Below are 13257 nucleotides of genomic sequence, written 5' to 3' on the forward strand. Positions count from 1 at the left end.
AATATAGGTACGCGCATAAACTAGACGATGAAAAATGATGAAGAATATATACTTAAGAAATTCAAGTTTATTTCGAAAGAACAGAAATCGCATCGATCTAGCTCTCTGTTCTCCTTTCTAATTGTTAAAGCTGACACTTCACAAATTCAAGTTAAAATATTCCATTTTATATTTTTGATTGTGTAACGTTACATATAGTATATGTAATGTGTATTTAAAAAAAAACGTGTCATGTAAGAGAGACAAAGTTATATGCTGATACATGTAATGTAATATTTATTAAAATTAAGATCCATAGTGTAGGTGTGTAGGCCGTGTGTAGGGTGTTTGAACTTTGAACTGACACGTATTTATTACGGAACGTAATTATTATGGTGTCTTTAGAGTAAAGTTACAGTAAATGATAGCATTAACGGTTGTCAAATTATATCAAACGTTGTGAAAAAAATTCAACGTTATAAGAAAAAAAATTTGATATCAAAATAAATGTATAACTGCCACAAGTTTTCCATTTGTCCATTTTCCAGTTTATTTCCAGGACGTCCAGGTTGAATATATCTGAGATCTGACACCGCGTGTCAAATGTGACGATATTTTTCGTTCGTTTGCTTTACCATTTCTTCAAAATCACATTGATGTACGCTCGGTTGTTGCACGTTTCAATTTTACTTGTCGGCCTTGTCGCGCTCGACCGGCTCGACGAATAAATCTTGGATTGCTCCAAGACGTACGCGCAATAAGCTTCGACCAGGCACACTTCTTCATACAGGTCTGCCGTTGACATTTCGACGACGTTCGCGCCTTCATTTAATAACCATCGAAAACTCCTCGGCAGCATTTTCTCGAGTACGTCGAACGTCTTTGGCTTCACGCGGCTAAAATTGCAATGATACATCCAATAATCTTTAAAAGGTCTAAACAATCTGAGAATATTGTCCGTGTGTGACGCCGGGTTTTTATCCGAAATAAAGAGAGCGTCGTCGATACGCGATTCAAGTGCTTTACAAGATTTCTCATTGATGGATTGATTCACGTCCACGCCACGTCCGCTTTCCATATTGATCAACGTGTCAAAAACAGATGCGTTGGTGCTCGAGTTTAAACTATCGGACATCTCTGGTAGTATATTCTCACGTTCGGAAGTATCTGCTGAAATACTTACAGTTTCTTCGGTTTCTTCCGCGTAATAATAATCACCTTTACTTGGACTTTCCATACTGAGACGATCAATATCATTTTGCTTGACAAATTTACCATGCACGTCTCGAACAAGTTTGCGCTTCCGTTTCTTCGTTAGCCTTAAATCTTTAAATATAGCTCTCTTTTCTGTACTCGACAGATCTGTATTGTACGCTTTACAAAACTTGAACAATAATACGTCCGATAAAGTTTGTCCAGGAACAATATCTTTTAAACGTGCATCGTCATCTTTATTTTCATCATCTGCTGGACATCTACTTGGGATTGATAATTTACCATCTGGGAGAATCTCGTTAAATATGTATTCATCAGCTGATGCAGTTGCTAACGCACAAGTGTTTTTTTCACACGCATACGTATCTGTGATTGTATTCCGTCGAATATCGTCGTAGTGTTGCTTTTTCTTTATATCAATTTTAATTTGACACGGTATCTTTTTATGTAGATAATCGATAAAATCTTCCTTTCTCTCAACGCATTTCACATCCTCTTCCAAAAAATCTTCTATTGCATTCGTGCCCATCAAATCTTTCACCTTGGCGATTTTTGTTTGCTCGAAAAGTGATACAGTTTTTTCAACAAAGTGCAAATTTGAATCAACGGAATCTAATTGAATACCGTATTGCGAAGTCAACTTGTAGATACTAAAATGAAAAAGAGACACGTGATTATTTACCTGTGATAATTTACATTATTTTTCAAGTCGTACTTCTCTCTCTCTCTCTCTCTCTCGGGGCGTTACTTACGATTCTGATTTTGTCAAATGTCCACTTTTTGCAGACGAAAAGTCATTTCGAAGCATACTCGGAAGATCGTATAGTGGATGTTCCAACAATTGTTCGAGATACGAGTGACTTGGCGTTAATGTCGGAGAAAATTCATTTACCTCATTCAATGGTAAGTCAGTATAACTTACGTTGGTAATGCACTGTTTCATTGCATAAACAAGATCACGTGGCATCAAATGCTTATGCGTACGTATCTCGGCTTCTTCTCTGTCTGTTTTAGAACCAGTAGAGTCCAAAAATTTAATATACAAACTATTAACATCTGGTACGTTTGGATTATATTTTAACTTGGTAGGACAGTGCGCGTTAATTAAAACGGCTCTTCTGCACTCGATATATTTCTGCCACTCCCGAAAACTGAATAGCTTTGTGTCGCAGATACCTTCGTCATTACGTGCACTGGAAAAAGAAAACAAAACGAGATACATTATGATGATTATAACAATACAAGGAAGAAATAATAAAATGGACAATAGCGTATCGAAAGTCGCATTACATTGTAATGTAATATATTATTTACAAGAGGATAACGGCACGTGCATGGAAGACGTTTCTGACGACATTCGACATACTTTTCCACGTTTTTTTCATCTACAGCTGCACCGAAAGTCATGCAGTCGTTCATAATTACAGCGTACGGCATTTTATGCGAAGTAAAATACATGTCCCATTCCCCAGACTTGTTAAATACAACACCCCCAAAATTATGATTATATCTAGTTGACGTGTAATCGAGATTTTTCTTCAAAGCTTTTCGCAGGGAGCATCCATCTTCGATATCGCTCGCAATGACTCTTGATAAACCAAGTTTCATAATAGATTCTCCATGACCTGTTAGAGAACATCCTACATTTCGATTCGCATATGTGCTGCAACCTAATATAGAAGAGTCGCCTACGCTGCCCACTATTTTTTTGTTTAAACCACCACTCGTAACACCTGCAGCTATAGCGTATCCGTCATAAGCTATACAGCCAACGGTACTCCCACTATCTACGTAGATGAAAATTATATATATATATATATATATATATATATATATATATATATCAAAATCATGTTTCGCCAAAATATTTTCCTTGCAATATTAGAAGAAATATGAAAGTAACTTTATGAAATGTCATATCTACAATTTACTTCCTAGTACTTCTAACAACTGATGATTTTCAACATTCTGAACACGTCCATCCAAATTAATTTCTTTCGATTTATCGCAAGCTAAATAAACTGCCGTAGGTGCTGTCATATTTCCTCTCGACAGCCAGTTTAATTTTGCATGTCTTGTTAATTTTCTTGCACCTTCCCCTACTAGGATGGAGTTGGGAAAATTATCCAAAACGTATCTGGCAAGAGATATCGGATGTTCCACGTCTGATATCGCGGCTACAGATCCACATTCCGATTTGAAGCCGTTTACTATGCTCGCATCCATTTGTACATCTCCTATTTTGTGCGACACGATATGCGATATATATATATATATATATATATATATATATATATAATTATTCTTGTATCATACATACATATATTTTAACGTAAACACATTTTAATACCTATATTATTTAAAACCGATCCATAACCGCAATTAAAAAATTCATCGCATTCTAACCACCATAACGCACGTTCTACAGCCTGTACAGAACTTGCACCACTTAACAAACTTTGATATCCAGTGGATGCTGCATTTTTACAACTCGTCGTTTTTTCAATAATTAGCGCATCATGAAAATTTCCAACATCACCATGTACAAGTATACATGGAGTATCCAAGTTTTCGCACTGACACTGCATTATATAATTATATGTATAAATATCAAATATCAAATATCTATCAAATTAATAAATGACTACGTTTTGCATCAAGCCTACATGCTACTATTGCAGATTTAAAATACAGATAATTTGACAGATAAATATAATCAGCTATGTATTTGACATTTGATGTGTTGCATATTAAGCGTGTGCGCAAAATTTTTAATAAGTATTTAATGCCCTATAGCCTATGCCTATGCAATACCTGTGCACACATACATGTAAACATATGTTGCTATGTACAAGTTGCCTTCAACTGTTACAGTGATTGTATTGTACTGAAAGTGTTAAATTCTCACATATATAATCGCCGCGCGCGCACATACTCCTCAATATATTACACGTACTATGTACATACGTATACATATACCACATTCCAAGCTACCTTATTATAATATTATGAATCAGTTTGGATATACCTACATACCTATTAATCTTGTCGGCAACATTACTAATTCCATTTTCCGTAATACCATCCAAACTCAGTAATGTTTTCAGTACTACAATAATGAATGCCATGGCACGGCCTTCGTACGTAGGAATACAAGATTTTTTGTCAAACGTCATTTTCGGAGCAGATAAACTTATTAATCTTTCCGCATATGATGATATACTTTCTATAAATATCATAATAATATGTACTCGTTGTGTGATGGAAAATGAGGATCTTTAAATTCATACGACGTTCATACTTGGTAGAGCTAATTCAGTGCAATATCGATTAACAAGGGATAAAAGATCTGGACAAATTATTTTCGTGACTCCAAGAAATTTTGCCATCCGTCCAATAATTCTTCTCATACCCTTGTGCGTTATGTCCATAGCTCGTGACAGAAACGTCATATCACTTCTTGTTAAAGATACTTCGGGAGGTACTAAGCGATCTAGTCTGTAATAAGATAAATGTCCTTCTCTCCCATATCTGCAAAACGTAATACATGCAAAAAACGTACACGATATATGATAAATATGTTATTATAAACAGAATAAACTATTAAAAAGGTCAGAGACAATTTTTTTAATGCGCGGTGGGACATAACATAAACATAAAGGACGTTAACAAAACCATTTACTTTTACAGTTACGCCGTACGTCATGATTTTATTATTTTAAAACTTGGAGCTTGAAAATGACGAGCAAAATATCCACAACGTACCTTATCATATCACCTAAATGTATATCCTGATTGTGAATCCTTAAAGCCAGATACAAGATTGCCCATAATTTTGTAGGTGTAATCAATCCCGGTCCTGTCTTATACCGAGTCGTTACATGACTCTGTTTGTATTTGTTGCGCTTGTGTCTTGGTACTCTTTTTGCCATATTTTTTATTCTACTTGTTTCCTCTTTAGCAGAGGAATTAAATTGTATCCTGTAATATGTACAACACATATTTAAATATATTGATAATATTTAAAAATATTGAAAGATAACGGAGAGTCCAATCCCTTCAACACTTGTTTCTTTACCTCGTACTCGTACTTTCGCAAGATTGTCCCGCACTGGAGTGCCCGCTATATACACTTTGACTAAATGTACTGAGTACATCTCCTTCTGAGCCCGTTTGTGATTGCATAAATCTATCGTAGTCTGCAGTAATCATAAGTTTCTATACATAAGACATAAATATTATGTTTATAATGAATTTTCAGAACGTGCATCTTACAAATTAACTACATATCTTTGCCAAATCATACTTTATTCCTATTTAATTCTCTTAAGGAAGTTTCTTCGGTTGGATAGGTAGAAGCTGTAGAATCTGCTAAGCTACTTCCAGTTTTTCTCCGTTTCCTAGCTCTCTTTTGCGACAAAACTTTGCCATATATAATTTCAGCATCCCTATAAAATATAAAAATACACACGGCGTCATTATCCATTAATCTCAATAGCGTTAGTTGCAACTTGTTGAAAAGTTGGATTTTTGTAAATATTTCAAATAAAAGAGAAAGATCTCTCAGAGAAAATCTAAACCAGATAAAAATAAGTATCTTGATAAGCATTTCATGTTCTTGTATCCACAAGATTGTAAATAATATCTGATATCTTGGAAACACACACACACACACACAAATGGTTTGTATACGATAAAATATTTGTAATATTTGTAACAACCTCTTTCTATATCTTCTGGCCAGTTTTGGTATCGGCTTCTTTTTTGCGGAGACAAAGGCTATTTCTAGTTTTCCCAGATATCGTGCCCACAATTGCAACACTGTTATTTTTATATCAGCTGATATACCAAGTTCGATAAGCTCGTTTGTCAAACCAATTAAAACAAAATTATATAATTCCCAAGACGTCCATCCGAGCACCTCGTCTGCAACGTCATACAACATAGAACAGAGCATAGCATATAATAGCATAGAACAGAGTCCTACCCAAATCTTGTGGCTACAAGTAAAGTTGAAACGTGCTTGATTATCATTATTGGTAGCACACATCGGTATATGTAAAATATATAAAGATAAACCTGACACAAACCTGCTTTGTCACTTTTTGCACGATGGATTTTCGTTTTCCGCAATCTCGTAGTATTTTCTATGGGCAGTTCCAGCTCTACCTCTTGCCCGACATCCTGAGCAAATAAAAGTTGAACGTACACTACCTATTAGTGCCAGTTCTTCTCTCAAGATGTTGAGTACACATCTACAAAGAACCTTACCTGGCTTTGCGTTTGACATGTCGTACAAAAGAAATAACCGGACGCTTTATAAAAATCGCTACAGCCACAGACTCCACACTTGAGCATTTTCTTTAGTAACTGTTTGAAAGCGATTGTACGAAACGCTAGATGTACACACGAAGGGGTGAACTGAGGGCTTCACAGGCTTCAGTTAGTCCAGTTATTACTATCACAACGCAAAATGGCGGCAAAAAGTGACCGCGAGGTTATGTTCAGTCACCACGTGGTTGTGCAGGGTTGTGGTTACGGTTAGCCCCGCTAGCCGCTAGCCGCTAGTGCTAGAGACAGTAGACTAGTAGAGACTGGTAGAGACTAGAGAGCAGAGACAGCCAGACAGCTGTAAAGAAATGAAAGGATATGCGGTAAAGAGAGACGAGGGACTTACCACTAGTTACTTTACTAGGGTAGGGTATGCAAACAACATATATATATATATATATATATATATATATATATATATATATATACCTATATATTATGCATGTAACATGAAACATTAGATTTAGATGGAATCCGCAAAGATTTTTCGTATAAGACGTAGGACGATACATCGAGATCGGGAGAAAGATCATGACATAGAAATTCCGTAGAACAATAGGGATAGATCAATAGAGAAATAAAGTAAAAAGGAAACATTTTATTCAAGACACTTATTTTATTCTTATAACTTACTACATATTATGCATCATTGTATATTGTATAATCCCAAGTAATTTATTCGCTGTAGGAAATAACTGATACGTTCGTACAAAAGTGTGGATTCTCGATAAGCACCGTGCTCAAATATAATGCTTAGCTTATATAATGGAACGTGCATAATGCTAAGCGAGTAAAATTTAGACGCGTAAATGATGACTGCTGTTAAAATCTAAAATCAATCAACACGCGCGTTCCATTCGCGCGTAATATTTAAACTAATTTCTTTGCCTCAAAGAAGCTCTTGAGATGCTTCATTTGCCACGCACCCATAATCAGGACAACTACCGTCTGAGTCAGAGACCACCAGAATACACGGCGGTGAGTGCTTTCGGATGTCTGCCTAAAGCGCTCTTCCCGATACTGAAAAATTTGAAACATTTTCACGCAACAATCTCCCAATGCAAAGCTCATGGAAAGTTGCTTTATATTTTATATAGAAAGTGCGCATTTTTTTCGTACCCTCTGGTAGTTTTGCTCCTTGGTTATTTGCCCGACTTGATCCAGAAGCTGGCGTATTCTAAGCTGGAGCTCCGACAGCTTTTCCTTCTGCGCTACATTGGCATAATCGATCGCATGTTCCCCTACTTGAATATCCAGATGTACTCTCTGTAACGGAGATACAGAGATATTTGCCAACGTAGGTGATGCGCGCGTGTCTTTTCCTCCCTGACCCAACTGACCCAACATACGATGGGTCATACGATACACACATATAGGTATTATAGGTATCTTACCAATTGAGTACCGCTGAACCAAGCGGTGCTGTTCGAGTACAAGCAGATTACGTGTTCTCCCGGAGTATGCGAGGTAAAGGAAATTCGACCTTCGGAGCTATAAACTCGAGAGAGGATAGGTTTGTCGTCGGGATCCTTGACTTCGACGTGCATGCCAATGCCAGGGCTACTTGGCATGAAACCGCCGCTTCTTGGGTCGTAAAGCTCCACTTTGTAATTGACTGCAAGTTACGAGAGAAATAAAGAAATCATAAAGGCTCAGATGGGGAAGTGGATTTTTTACCTAAAACTGTAGTATCGTCGGGGATCTCTTCGATGAAGCATTTCCGCTCAGTCTCGCCGATATGAAAATACAGACCAGTCCCAAACTGGAGAGTGTACAGGAAGACGAGAAAAACACTTGCCTGTTTTAGTTTTAACATGTTTCGCGCGATAAGGTATTGCCAGCGACAAGACGATAATACGAGAGAGATCACGAATGAACGTTCGCGTTCGCACACATGCCAGACGAGAGCAGACGAGAGCCAGCGACGTGCGAAACCGGAGCAGATGGAAGCAACTACGTCACCTTGGAAATGCAAGAACAAACAACCTCTTGAGCACTCTTGACAGAGTCTTGAAAACAAACTGACTTGTTGCCTTGTTGGTCTGGTAGACGTCAGAACTACTCAGAACGTTACGTCGACACACGCATCTACCAGTAATCTGCTTCTGCTCTGCACAGTGCACGTATCAACGGCACTCGGCAGTGGTGAGTGGTGGCAGGTGGCAGGTGGCACCACCAAGCACCGCCACCGCCGCGCCACCTCGCCGCCAGGTAACGTTCACTTATCGATATTTCGGCGAATATCGATATAATCGACAATGAATCGAGAAGTATCTCTTCCGTGGCCCGGGCCCGGGCGCCGTCGATGGCGTCGATTCTCTCGTCGAGAATGGATGTCTACCTGTTGACGTTTATCGCCGCGGCGATCGTTGTACTAATTGTCATATGTACCGCTTTCTTACAAGGTAGATTCCACACGCTCTATTACTTAATAAGTCAAGAGTTGTTTTACATATGAATTTAATCATATGTGGTAAAAAGCTTTGTCACTTAACCTTTAGGTTGTGAGTGCTGTGACTCACAACACACGCAGTCGAATAATGTCCACTACCAACGAGTTATATTCACAAGAACGTATTAGTTTCGAATACCGAATAGGTCTTGGATACACATATGTCTTGTTTATTGAGAAACATGATCGCAAGTATCTCTCAAAACCTCGATAAATAAGCAAGTTTTATTCTTTATTCTATAGCTATGCGGAAGGTACGAGCCAATAGACAAGCTCGAGACGACGGCGAGGGTGTGGCGGTGGCGCAAGCTGGACGATTGAGACGAGTAGGCGCCGTAAGAAATGTCAGACGTCGTATGCAGGCAAATGCTACGTATCGACCCGAGGAAGATGGACCCGATAGACGGGTTAATCATCCAGAAGATAACGATGAGGATGGGGAAAGGGATGACAAAGTAGAGTCGCCAGATCACAAGGTAGGAGCGAAAAAACGGGCAAAACTAGCGGCTAAAGCCGAAAAGAGGATCCAGAGAGAGGCGGCTGAACGAGAGAGGGAAGAGCGTAAAAAACGGGAACAACACTTGCAAGAGGAAAGGGATAAACAGGCTGAGAAGGAACAAGCCGAACAACTACGAACGGAAGAAGCGGAAAGGAAGGCTCGAGAGGAAAAGGAGAAGCAAGAATACGAAGAATATTTGAAGATGAAGGAAGCTTTTAGCGTCGAGGAGGAAGGTTATCAACAGGAAAACGGAGATTATGAGGAGAACTTGTTGCAAGAATTTCTTACGTATATAAAGCTGAATAAAGTACTGGTTTTAGAAGATCTAGCTGTGCATTTTGGACTGAAGACAGCGAGCGTAGTAGAAAGAATTCAACAACTGCAAGCTAATGGTAATTTAACCGGTGTAATTGACGATAGAGGAAAGTTTATTTACATATCGGAAGACGAACTTGAAGCTGTTGCTAAATTTGTGCGACAACGTGGTCGAGTTAGTATCACCGAATTAGCTGAAAATTCGAATAATCTAATTACGTTGACTCCTGCTGAGAGTTGTAACGTTTCAGCTAGCTAGATATAGATAAATAATAAATATATGCTACGCCAAAGCTCTTATTGCATATATTTTATACCGAATACGATTGTTGCATACAGTGCGTACAACGCGCCCGCGCGATTACTCTTAACACGTTCTATCTTTATTTATAATATAAATTTATTACATTTTGAAAGTAATTTTCAATTTTAACCGCTTCTGAGTAGCCATTAATACGTTTTCCTTTTGGTTCTACTTTTGATTCTGCTGGTGATGCAACCATTTTTTAAATCTTATCCTTACCTCTTACCTCTTACCTCTTACTTAAAGAGATTAGCAGGAGCTCTAAACGAATCAAACTAGAAATTGATTGTAACTCGATACATTTTTAATCCTACTATTTTTTTATATCCTTGAATCCTTAAGAAATTAAATTAATACGAAAATGTAAAAAGTAGAAAGACTCAACGAAAGATATATTAGTAGGTATTAATTTCAATTTCCGATCTATAATGCACCGTCTAATGGTTTTTATTATTTTTTAAGTCAACGAGTCAAGACAATATAATCGTACGACGTATTTCGCTTTTCTTCGTTGAACCTTTCGATAACGCGGCGTGGCGTCAGGAAGGAATTCTGCGACGCGATGTGCGTACTGACGACATATGGAGTCGATGTTGCGTCAGATTCTAGTTTACCTTAAGCCGCAAGAACTACACACGTCGATTCTCATTTTCTCCTGAGAATTGTATAATTTATTCCGCAGTGGGCACGGCGCTAACACGATTGTTTCGTCACAGAAAAATATATATAATATATATATATATATATATATATATATATATTTCCGGTTTCAGAATATTGTAAATTACTATTACGAAGACAAGAGGAAATATTCTTCACAATTGAGGCGGAGAAAAGTGGAAAGATTTTGAAATGGGATAAAAAATATGTTTCGCGAAAAAATTACAGAGATAGTAAAAAAGCACGTCTTGTGTCTAAATACAGCCGCGTTATCTTTCCATTGCAGTCGAAAAATTTGTATTCGATGACAATATATCGTATTATATAATGTTTGACATATACAAAAATAAAAAGGATCGTTTTCAATTTTAGTATTCGAGAAAGCATGCGATCCATCGGATCATGTTGGTCGAAAATCTCTTAAATCGGGTCAAAATTTAAATCTCTACGATTTGAACAACACGTATAATTTCTTTGATGTCACTAGGTAGAAGAATATAAATTTCTTTGAGCATTGAAAGAGGAAAGGAGAGGAAAAGGAAATGTGTCCGATGAATCTACGCGATGTTGTCGTTCTGCCATGCGAGCATATGGCAACGGAAGCGACGACGCGACGTCTCGTCTGAAAGTGCATTTAAATCACATTCCGTTGGCCGTACACGTCCAAGTGTAAGTATTTTTAACGTTATTCGCGCGAATCCACCTGTTCTTAGATCATTGACTGCGGATACGATTACTGGCGAATTCTATAAATGTCTAAAGACAAGGCAGGGGGAAGGGGGCGGTGGAGATTTTCGAGAAACACGTTTCGGACAGTATTCCTTGCCGCCCGAGGGGCCGCAAAACTTTTCCCGTCGATTAATATATTTGTGTCCCAGTATAGGCGTGCATGTATCCTGTTGAAGGAAGTAAAATCGTCTCTGCTATACCGTCCTATTTTTAGCGGAGTCTTTTTTCCATTTCGTTAATAAATAAACTTAATAGACTTTTTAGACTTAATTATTGCTGCTATGCATATATATTTAAGTATTAGACTAGACTCATTAGAGCGTGCGGCTCTAATATATACATATATGTGTAAGTAGCGAGTCTCTAGGTAAGCTTATCGTCGTATATAAGCAGTACGTAGGTTTGCGTTAGAAGGCAAGCGAATTAACGAGCTAAACGATTAGCTGCTATCGATATCGAAGATATTATAAGACGATCTTAATGATTCTATGAATTATTAATGAATTTGTGTCGAGTGTTCTATTAATGTAAATAAGGCTACGGCCGGGCCCCGCCATTCTCCCAGCTATGACGGGGGGGGGGGGGATATTCCGCGATTCTGATAAATTAAACGGCTCGATCTCATTCTCGATAGATGAAATGACATGATATCGTCTCTGAAGAAAGGAAATTAGAATTGTCATATCTTTCATTCGAGTCTTTTTTTCACATTGTTTGTTTGCAGCAAAGCATAATAAAGATGCAAGCTTTTGATCGATTGATTCGTCGCATGTTTTTCAATTGCAATTTGCGCATTACTTCCGGTGTTGCAGATCGGCAGAAAAGTATATTCTTCGCTCGTTTTCGATCCCCGATGCATATTTATAGATTATAGGTAGGTAGGTATCTACAATCGCGACGCTAACGCGACGATTAACGAGTTATAATGTATAAACGTGTATAAACTACTGATTGTGAGTGTGTCCATCCAGATCCAGGTGTTAATGTTCGTTCAGAAGCCACGGTCACGGTACGGTATCCCCACTCGACGATGATCAAAGATTGAGGAAGGGGAATGTCGGAGACTATGTAAGAACGGCAGAATTGACGGAGAACCAACAGAGTCTTGTTGCGACTCTGCGTAACGTTTGCTTTTAACTTTGAGACTCGGCAGATCCGGCCTTCATCCTTCTATCAGATCTATTTCATTCAACGAGGAACGAAAGCGAGTGTTAAATCGACTCAAGTGGAAATTTACTACGGATCGAGACTTAAATTTTACGGTGATCGTTAAGATCTATGTGTCGATGAGGTGCAAGATCTTAGATTGTCAAGGCACGTCCCCGACATTCTTACCCAGCGTCAGGTAAGTGACGAAGATGGAAAACTGTAAAAAAAAACACACCGATCGATCTATCTCTTAATTGACCGTCTTTCCTACGACGAAGAACGATCAAATCACGCCAAGTTATGTCCGCGCCCGTCTATCGAAGATCGTATCCACCTGTTTATCTGTTTGTCGACCAAACTTGAGTCATTTTCACCAATTCTTCGTGACTCTTTGATCATTAAAAAATCTCAATTTTCTCTTTCAATAAACTTAGCGCGCGCACACATGTTTACTTTTTTGTTCTTGATATTTTAACGTGGTCAGGGTGTCAGTCTCTCTCCTCCTTGTGTTCCGTTGATGGATTAAGAATTGACATCATCAACTCCTATTTCTCTCTCACGTATCTTCTTATCCTGCTACGTTTATAATCTAAATGTATAATTAAGTAGTTGAGAATATCGAAA

The 13257-nt window shown here is 38.1% G+C and overlaps 4 protein-coding genes across 5 annotated transcripts; 1 reads left to right on the forward strand and 3 right to left on the reverse strand.

The window, feature by feature from the left end:
* Positions 1-248: 248 nt before the first annotated feature.
* Positions 249-6873, reverse strand: Taf1b (TATA box-binding protein-associated factor RNA polymerase I subunit B). Its single transcript, XM_071770337.1, has 10 exons — positions 6466-6873; positions 6285-6378; positions 5916-6120; positions 5501-5642; positions 5273-5412; positions 4960-5175; positions 4496-4725; positions 4231-4420; positions 1947-2387; positions 249-1844 (listed from the first exon to the last, which is right to left on the reverse strand). The coding sequence occupies exons 1-10, from the start codon at positions 6550-6552 to the stop codon at positions 611-613; spliced, it is 2979 nt and encodes a 992-aa protein (XP_071626438.1). The 5' UTR covers positions 6553-6873; the 3' UTR covers positions 249-610.
* LOC139808420 (isoaspartyl peptidase/L-asparaginase) lies at positions 2983-4209 on the reverse strand. The gene is made up of 2 exons (XM_071770390.1): positions 3545-4209; positions 2983-3431 (listed from the first exon to the last, which is right to left on the reverse strand). The coding sequence occupies exons 1-2, from the start codon at positions 3780-3782 to the stop codon at positions 3115-3117; spliced, it is 555 nt and encodes a 184-aa protein (XP_071626491.1). The 5' UTR covers positions 3783-4209; the 3' UTR covers positions 2983-3114.
* Positions 6874-7108: 235 nt separating the features above from the next.
* Positions 7109-8626, reverse strand: Eca (transmembrane p24 trafficking protein eclair). The gene is made up of 4 exons (XM_071770382.1): positions 8203-8626; positions 7920-8140; positions 7645-7791; positions 7109-7545 (listed from the first exon to the last, which is right to left on the reverse strand). Exons 1-4 carry the CDS (start codon positions 8339-8341, stop codon positions 7396-7398), a joined length of 657 nt encoding a protein of 218 aa, XP_071626483.1. The 5' UTR covers positions 8342-8626; the 3' UTR covers positions 7109-7395.
* Positions 8627-8656: 30 nt separating this feature from the next.
* Positions 8657-11741, forward strand: Ddrgk1 (DDRGK domain containing 1). 2 transcript variants are annotated; one of them, XM_071770379.1, is made up of 3 exons: positions 8657-8930; positions 9221-9868; positions 11243-11741. In XM_071770379.1, the coding sequence occupies exons 1-3, from the start codon at positions 8831-8833 to the stop codon at positions 11254-11256; spliced, it is 762 nt and encodes a 253-aa protein (XP_071626480.1). In that variant the 5' UTR covers positions 8657-8830; the 3' UTR covers positions 11257-11741. The 2 variants fall into 2 exon arrangements, with proteins under 2 accessions (XP_071626480.1, XP_071626479.1); XM_071770378.1 differs by having other exon boundaries at positions 8659-8930; positions 9221-10874.
* The last annotated feature ends 1516 nt before the right edge of the window (positions 11742-13257 follow it).

This window comes from Temnothorax longispinosus, chromosome 2 (assembly GCF_030848805.1).
Source record: "Temnothorax longispinosus isolate EJ_2023e chromosome 2, Tlon_JGU_v1, whole genome shotgun sequence".
In the NCBI taxonomy this organism is placed as follows: domain Eukaryota; kingdom Metazoa; phylum Arthropoda; class Insecta; order Hymenoptera; family Formicidae; genus Temnothorax; species Temnothorax longispinosus.

What these genes read in the sequence shown, in the direction of transcription:
- LOC139808420 (XM_071770390.1), bottom strand. Translation starts at nt 3,782, where the DNA reads ATGCAGTGTCAGTGCGAAAACTTGGATACTCCATGTATACTTGTACAT. An exon ending in ATCGGTTTTAAATAATATAG is followed by an intron (nt 3,432 to 3,544) that starts GTATTAAAATGT and finishes CGCACAAAATAG; the next exon opens with GAGATGTACAAATGGATGCG.
- Eca (XM_071770382.1), bottom strand. Translation starts at nt 8,341, where the DNA reads ATGTTAAAACTAAAACAGGCAAGTGTTTTTCTCGTCTTCCTGTACACT. An exon ending in GGTTCAGCGGTACTCAATTG is followed by an intron (nt 7,792 to 7,919) that starts GTAAGATACCTA and finishes TCTCCGTTACAG; the next exon opens with AGAGTACATCTGGATATTCA. An exon ending in AGGAGCAAAACTACCAGAGG is followed by an intron (nt 7,546 to 7,644) that starts GTACGAAAAAAA and finishes CAAATTTTTCAG; the next exon opens with TATCGGGAAGAGCGCTTTAG.
- Taf1b (XM_071770337.1), bottom strand. Translation starts at nt 6,552, where the DNA reads ATGCTCAAGTGTGGAGTCTGTGGCTGTAGCGATTTTTATAAAGCGTCC. An exon ending in GCCAGAAGATATAGAAAGAG is followed by an intron (nt 5,643 to 5,915) that starts GTTGTTACAAAT and finishes TATATTTTATAG; the next exon opens with GGATGCTGAAATTATATATG. An exon ending in GTTGCCGACAAGATTAATAG is followed by an intron (nt 2,388 to 4,230) that starts GTATGTAGGTAT and finishes TTCTTTTTCCAG; the next exon opens with TGCACGTAATGACGAAGGTA.
- Ddrgk1 (XM_071770378.1), top strand. Translation starts at nt 8,831, where the DNA reads ATGGCGTCGATTCTCTCGTCGAGAATGGATGTCTACCTGTTGACGTTT. An exon ending in ATGTACCGCTTTCTTACAAG is followed by an intron (nt 8,931 to 9,220) that starts GTAGATTCCACA and finishes TTTATTCTATAG; the next exon opens with CTATGCGGAAGGTACGAGCC.